Source organism: Corvus brachyrhynchos, unplaced genomic scaffold (assembly GCF_000691975.1).
Source record: "Corvus brachyrhynchos isolate BGI_N302 unplaced genomic scaffold, ASM69197v1 scaffold83, whole genome shotgun sequence".
Lineage (NCBI taxonomy): Eukaryota > Metazoa > Chordata > Aves > Passeriformes > Corvidae > Corvus > Corvus brachyrhynchos.
In genome coordinates this window covers 55,409-63,043 of record NW_008238464.1, presented here as the reverse complement: position 1 = coordinate 63,043, position 7,635 = coordinate 55,409, and the positions used below count along the sequence as shown (strand labels likewise).

Below are 7,635 nucleotides of genomic sequence, written 5' to 3'. Positions count from 1 at the left end.
CCTGATAAAGAGAAGAAAAAGATCATTCGAGAAATTGTTCAGATTATTTTGTCTCGCAATCAAAAAACAAGTAGTTTTGTTGACTGGAAAGACCTCAAGCTTGTTTACAAAAGGTGTGAGTAATTTTGCAAGAACATATAATCACTATTCATATGAATAACATGCTAGAAGAGTCAAGATAAAGGCTCACTTGAAGAAAAGCAGGAAACAACACTCATGGTGCTGGGCTAAGTCAGGAGCATGCCATTGGCAATCTGGGTATAACAAGGCAGTGTCTCTGGACAAACCAGCAGGGTAATTGTGGGGTGCAGAATACTTGTACAGAGTCTGTCAAATGAGAAAAACAGGAGTAACCTAATAAATATTAGTGTTTAGAAGGCTTTAGACTTCCCTGCTCCTTCAGATTCGCCAGGGTAGCCTGGCTGAGATTTATGTGCTGGGTTTTATCGGCTGTGGAGGTTGCAGGAACTTTTCCAGGGCACTTTCATAATTTTGTCAGGTTTTGTTTTTGAGATATTTGTTGCTCTGGAAGGTGTTAATTCCCATTTCCTTTTCCAAAGAAATCATTGGTCCCCAGTTACATGATGCCTAATGTCAACTGTCTGTTTAGTCTCCTAAAGCTGTAGCAAACAAAAGTAGCCTTAAGGTGTAGCACACTGGGTAAATGAAACATCTCCCATTTAGCAGAAATTGAGTTCCATGCTGCAAAGATAGGGATATAAACATCTGACGAGGAGCTGTGACAAATTGGCCTCCAGCCAACAGCATCAGCAAGCTGAATGGATCTTGGCTTGGTTTAAACATAAAGTTTTGATGCAACTTAGTTACAAAGCTTGTTTGGTCTAAGCAGTTTCATGCATTCTGGCCTTATGTAAAACACTGTCATTTGGCAGCCAGCAGGCTTGTTGAGATGTAACTCCTTTCACCTTTATTTTTGCCTTATTTTTATTTTTTAATTAGAAGGGGTAGCTTGTCTTCCAGTTTAATTAACCTCACTTACTGTAGTGCTATTGCAGCAGGTAGAGGAGACCTGAAAGTACTACTTACTACTGATTTAGTGCTTGTTTTATTATGTCCAGTGTTACAGGTGTCCCACTTTACCAAGGGTGGAGTTGGTTCTTCTAATTAAAATAATAATTTGTTTAAAATTACCTGGTCTATTAAAGTGTTTTCTGGAACACAGTAAGAATGAAAGCAAATGGTTGTTTTAGAGACTAGATAGGAATTAAATGTCATATGAATGACCTCTAAGAGATGAGCAGAGCAGTGAGGTCCCAGCTGTTCACCCCCATGTTTTTGCCTTTGTTTCCCCAGGTATGCTAGTTTGTATTTCTGCTGTGCAATAGAAGACCAGGATAATGAGCTCCTGACACTAGAGGTCGTACATCGATACGTGGAGCTCCTGGACAGATACTTTGGAAACGTAGGTTTCACTTCCTCCCATGAACTCGTTCCTGTCTGTCTGATAAACAAAATTATGTGCAGCTGATTTGCTTTGTGCTCCATACTTGCCCTGCAGGTGCTCACAATCCAGAATGAAATTAATGATTAAAGTATTTTATAAAATAGTGCTGAAATGATCAAATTGTTTTTCCATCCTTTTTCCACTCACCCGGAATTAATCTTGATGCTTTGTATATCTGTCTTGGGATAGAATTTGAAGGCAAAGCTTCAGGAAAAATTATTTTTAAAAATCCAAAACAGGCTAAAGTACTTTAATTCTCTCTCCTGACATCTTCAGATACACTGTTTTTGTTTGTTTCCTAATACTGTGTAACAATGAAGGACATAGAGGCAAAAGATAAAGTCAGTGTGTTTTTAAAGAAAAGACTTTAAGGAGGTCCAAATAAGTCTTTCAGAAAGTCTTTAGAGACTACAAGAGACCCATCTTTCTATGAATATTTTTGAAATTATCCTGCCTACCTTAATTCATATTTTACTTAAATCAGTGTGCCGTGACTCACATCTGTACAGCCTCAAAACTGAAAAGCAGTTGGTGGCTGTTGCTGGGCAGGGAATTGTCTTTCTCCGTGAAACTGTGAATGTATGTAACCCATGTTACAAGGGCTATATAGGACCTGTGATAAGGTTAGTGGGCCAGGAGGTCAGCTTTGGTCTCTGAAAACCGGCATGAACTTAATAATAAGTGGAATATCTTTGCTGTAGGTCTGTATATGTGGAGAGAATATGTGCAGAAGCTTCAATATTACATAACATGCAGTTTGTTTCTTCAGCCTGCTACCTGCCACAGGGGTTCATATGCTGAGTATATTTGATCATCGCAACAGCCTTTGGCCCAGTAGTGCTTATGATACTGTAAAATACTGTAAAAGTGATTTAAATGAGGTTGTTGCCTTTTGTTCTGGCAGGTGTGCGAGCTGGATATTATCTTTAATTTTGAAAAAGCTTACTTTATTCTTGATGAGTTTATAATTGGTGGAGAAGTACAAGAGACTTCAAAGAAGACTGCAGTGAAAGCCATAGAAGACTCTGACATGTTGCAGGAGGTAAGGCAGAGGAGGACAAAAGGCAAACACCTCATCTTCCTACATCTTTCTTGTTTGACAGGAGATGAAAACACAGCTAGGCACTTCTGGTGCTTAATTATCCGAGTGTGTCTTACATTCAGTTTCAACAGGTACAACAGTGCAGTTACAAATAAGCTTTAAATTCAACCCTCTGGAATTACCTGGAGGCTTTTTATATAAAGCTGTTGCTCTCTCACAGTTTAACTGCTAGAGTTTATTAAGAAATAGTTTAAGATGTATCTAAGATATTTCTGTAATATATGAACATAATCTAAGGTTATATTTTATGTATATGTAAATACAGAAAAATCTCTTCTGTTTCACTAATACATTGGAAACGTGACCTACTATTAGCATTTAAAATTGGAAAGAGTATGTGCTGGAAAATTCTGCTTTCATTCAGAAGCACCTGTGTAGTTTTTCTGCAGGGCACAGATACAAAACCCTTATTCAGAACCCTGCAGGAATTCTCTTGTTGTAACTTGGAATGTAACTGGTACTGTTGAGCCAGGAATTGCAAAAGCAGTTGAATATGATGGGTTTAATTCGTTTTTATCTCAATAGTGAAGTATCCATCACAGTCCTGAAGGGAGCAGCAGATTTTAAACCACTCTATTACATGTTTTTAAAGCAGAATTATTTCTGCATTTTAATCAATGTGATCTAATTTCATGCAAAACTGCAACTGTCCTCAAAGAGGACAAGAAGGTTTCTATGAATATTACTGTACCACTCCATAAGGCAATACATCGGTTGTTTATTTGTTTTGTTTCCTAGACAGTGGAAGAATACATGAACAAGCCTGCATTTTAACGTTAAACTACCTGGAGAGAAAACTGCTGTATGCACCTCTAAAGTGCACTTCCTGAAATTGCTGTATGCACCTCTAAGTGCACTTCCTGAAATTGCTTCCCAATGTGCCAGATCCTCAGAGAAATACCGAAAACCAATAACTGAAGGGATGTGTTTGTATGATGGTGAAGATGAAGGTCAGCTAATGTAGCAAAGGGTTTAACAATTCTGTGCATTGCATTACTCTGCATATGAGTTTCTCAGAGTTGTTATTACCCCAGTCTAGTTTCTCTTCTGGCTGGACTGAACTTTTGTTTTGCACCAGATCTTATAGCTATGGGTTTTGTCATCACAAAATGCTCCTTTGACAGTACTTTGCAGAGGTATTTTTACTAGTTTTGTTCACTGCTGACTGTATGACTCTACTTTTGTACAAATGTCTGTTATTTTGATGCAATGGTTATTCTGCTGTAATAATAATTTTTTTTCTAAAAGCCAAACTGTTGTGGGCCCTGATTTCGCAAACTTGTTGTGACAACATTAACCCTTGAAGTATGTGAGGAAATATGCATCTCTTTGGGACAGCCTCTTTCTTCCACTGTCTTCCTTCTCTTTTCTGCTCTGGTCTGCTAGTAAGACTGCTCCAACTGCTCCTAGAGTGCACTCCATGCCTCCATGTAATTTGGAAGACTGTTTGACTGAAGGTAGGCTTCTCTTAGGTTTAATGAATCCGTTTTTTGCTGCTGCATGCACATGGTCTATTTCTGTCTTTCTCCTCATTTTCCTATCCCCTTCCTAGTTCCCCTGGACCTCTGCAATGGCTCCAAACTTTGGAATTGTGCAGCATGAGTGCAGGAGAAAACCTGAAGAGAAAAAATCAGCCTTTGGAAGATAATCTCGTATATCTTTTGGTATCCCAAACCCCTATTTCCCAGTAGAGTTTTTCAGTCTCAAATTCACACACCTGTTGGGATGATCAGCTTTCTTGTAGTTGAAGATGGCCTGTTTTTGTCAAGGCTGGACAATTTAATCAGCTTTTTATAACTTTGCAAGCTGCAAAAAGGATAAAACAGTAGAGAGGAGTCAGCTGGGCTGTGTGCCCTCGTGTGTGTTGTGAACCTCTGTAGCCAAATGTGTGTGGAGCCAGGTGTGTTAACTCGCCTTTCAGTGCAGTTTAGACTCTATACACTGATGGAACTGGCTTCCTTACAGAGATTGTCCTCCTTTAACAGAACCCAAAGCTCAGAGAAATTCTGTTTATCTGAGCCCATAACTCTCAGCTAGATGTTTTGTCTCTGTCAAATCATGAAATTACTCTATACAAAAATTAGGAAAGTTATCAGACAAATATGCCAGAATGATCCAACCATTGATTTGCATTCCTGTCAAGATGTATTTCCCTTGATTTCTGGCATGTACAGTCAGTATTTTCGTTCAGGGGTCTTTCTAATCTTTAAATGTCCTGCATGCTTACTCTTGTCATTGTTCTTTCCTTCCTTGTCTGTTTGTATCTTCCTACAGGAGGGGCACTGAGGGGTTGGTTGGAGGGTGGGGGCACCTTGACACAACACAACTTTGCTGATTGTCAGCCCACTCTTCTGCCTGTGCTTTCCAGTCTGTTAGTAAAACTGTGACAAACTGGTTCAGAGCATCATGTTGCTCTTTTTTATAATTACTTTATCCATCTGTTTTCTCTGTATTGATGTCGAAGGCATACTTTCAGCCTGGGAAAGACAGTGAAATTGCCGAAGGGCTTTTAATAGCTCTGAAGACATCCAATTTAATAGTAAATTAATGAAATTGTATGATTTGTGTTTTATTTTCTCATGGGTTGAAATGAAGTTTTTTAAAGTACAGTGTTTAATTGGTTAAGAAATCATTAACAAATCACTTCAGAATGTGCAAAGAGGCTCCTTCCGCTCTTTGCCTTTGTAAGTGACTTCTGCTAAGTGAAATCATCAGTAGGTTGGTTTTACTCCCTTTTGGAGCCATGCTGTGATTCTCTGACTCTTAGAACTGCCATGTTGGTTGAATTCTGAATTATATCAAAATAGGAGTACCAAAAAGATTTCTTGGTACGAATAAGGGTATCATAAGCCTGTCTTTTCAGTCATTTTGAGAAGAGCTAGAAGCTTCTTTCTATACCATTTCAAGTTGAAGAGAATTCCTGATGGAAAAAAGTAGTGGACTGGGTAGAGGTACTTATACCAGCCATATCAGTGTGGCATCTGAAATAAATAGCATTGCCAAACTGATGTATCCAATGTCAGCTTGAGAAGTGTGAAGGAATTAGTCTGGTAAGTGTGAAGGAGTTAGTCTGGTTTCCTTACCCCTGTGCAAAAATTCATTGGAATATGGTGTGCCTGTTGTGCCACCTGCCTCTGTGCTAAAAAGATGAATGGGAAGAATATTAAGTACTCAAAAAGAACTGCTGAATTATGTTCATGCTTTAAGAAACATCTACAGACTCCTGTTGCTTCTGCGTGTAGAAGAGCTCCACAAAGCAGGCAGGTGAGCCTTAGTTAATGTGATTTTTGCAAGTGTCAGCCTGCATACCTAAAAACGGGTGGGTTTGAAACATAAAAACTTGTATTTAAACTTTTTACAACCTTCAATAAGGGATCACTCAGCTAAGTGGTGGTGTAATGGAATTCAGTTCAACCTAGGTCTTTCTCCAAAGGGAAGAAGCCCAAATGAAACCCAGCTCTTGTCGGGTTACCTTTAGGTCACTGTCAGACTGCACTAGTTCCTGTCTTTGTGAACTTCATTGCCACTAACAGGACCCTACATGGCTTAGTGCACATAATCACAGCTTGTCAGGAGATTTATGTCTCCTGATGTCTTAGTTCCTTGATTTTTCCTAGAGCAGGAGGTGCATATATCTTTGTACATATTCACTAATCTCTGAAGCATTGCCATTTATATTTGCTGATGATGTTTCTCTTTCCAGCTTGCCTGATTATTCTAGGCAATGCTCAGTGTAAAGTTTTCTGAAATAATTTCATGAAATTATTATCCAAAAAAGTATTAGCAGGCTCCTTAAGTTTTCCTCGTCTCACCTTTTGCAGTTATCTAAACTCTCACCTTGCTGACAAGCTTCCAGCACACGTCCTCGTTTGCAAAATTGCATTTACTAAAATAACCATTAATCATGGTCCTGTTACTAGCCTGGATTCCATTCCTTGCTTTCACCAGCTGTATGTAACAAAAAGCTGCTTGATTTTCATGTAAGCATCTCTACCTGGAAGATTCTTGGTGTGATCTTGCTGCTCAGTGGTTCGGACAGAACTGCTTCTCTCTCGTGCAACTATTTGCAACACATGAGTTGAGACATCTCTGAACATACCATGGCAGAAGAGACAGACATTAGACTGGGATAAAAATAAGTGTAATAATGTAAAAAGTATATTAAAAATGTGACAAATCATCGTGACTGAGAGGCAAGAGCAGCAGGATCTTACAGGATTCATGATTTTTTATAATTTTTGTTTCTTTCTTCATTGTGAATTTCTGAGTGTTCATTAAAAGGTGTCAATTCTTACAAATAACTTAAGAAAACTGACATTTAGGTTGCCTCCTATCAGCTTTTGTTTAACCAAGAGCCACTGAAAGTCTTCGACACCTTCCCCAGCTGCTCCTGCAGCTCACCCGTGCTTTCAGAAACCCCAGTGGGAAACTCATGGTAAAGTTTAGGTGTGATTCTGTGTCTGAATTTTCCTTGGACAGAATAATGTTGTACTTATAAAAGAATGAACTGCTATCTTTTCCTTTATTCCACAGTCTTTTCAATAGAGAACACCTTTTTTATTCTCTGCTTAGCCCTGCATTGGAGTAATGGAGCATGCAGAACCAAAACATGAGGTGTCAGGAGGGGCTGGCTTATAAGGGAAGATCAGAGTGTAACAGTGTGAGTGGGGCTTTCAGAGATACCCAGAGATGTTCAGTCCACAGCCCCTCGAAATAACAAGGCTCAATGCACAGAGCTCAATGCACAGTTCACAGAGAGACAGAACTCCCATTCCTGCCTGTCCATGACGTTCTATTCCACTAAAAATGCGTTTGAAAGTATTTCTGTCAGCTCCTGCATGAGGGGGATGTTGCTCTCACCCTGCCTGAGATGACGAAACCCAAAGGTCTCATTTCTGCGGCTGCTCCCTATGGTGGGGTTTTCACTAACTTTATCCAGTGTCTTTCTGAGCATGTAGTCTGCATCATCATCATCCTGCATCATTTTGTTTCTGATTTAGAGGGCTGCCAGAACTCGTGAGCTCAGACCAGGTAACAGCGTCCTTCTGGAGGAGCTGACGACATTCCT

The 7,635-nt window shown here is 39.4% G+C and overlaps 1 protein-coding gene across 6 annotated transcripts in view; it reads left to right on the top strand.

Moving 5' to 3' along the window:
* AP1S3 (adaptor related protein complex 1 sigma 3 subunit) overlaps nt 1-3,820 on the top strand; it is a 23,059-nt gene extending 19,239 nt beyond the window's left edge. For all 6 annotated transcript variants that reach the window (XM_017737052.1, XM_017737053.1, XM_017737051.1 and 3 more), the window contains 4 exons: nt 1-113; nt 1,315-1,423; nt 2,370-2,507; nt 3,306-3,820. The exon at nt 1-113 ends at the window's left edge or, in 1 of these variants, runs on beyond it. In XM_017737052.1, coding sequence (XP_017592541.1) covers nt 1-113; nt 1,315-1,423; nt 2,370-2,507; nt 3,306-3,341 — 396 coding nt within the window. In that variant the 3' untranslated portion in view covers nt 3,342-3,820. The remainder of the gene's footprint in view (nt 114-1,314; nt 1,424-2,369; nt 2,508-3,305) is intronic.
* The last annotated feature ends 3,815 nt before the right edge of the window (nt 3,821-7,635 follow it).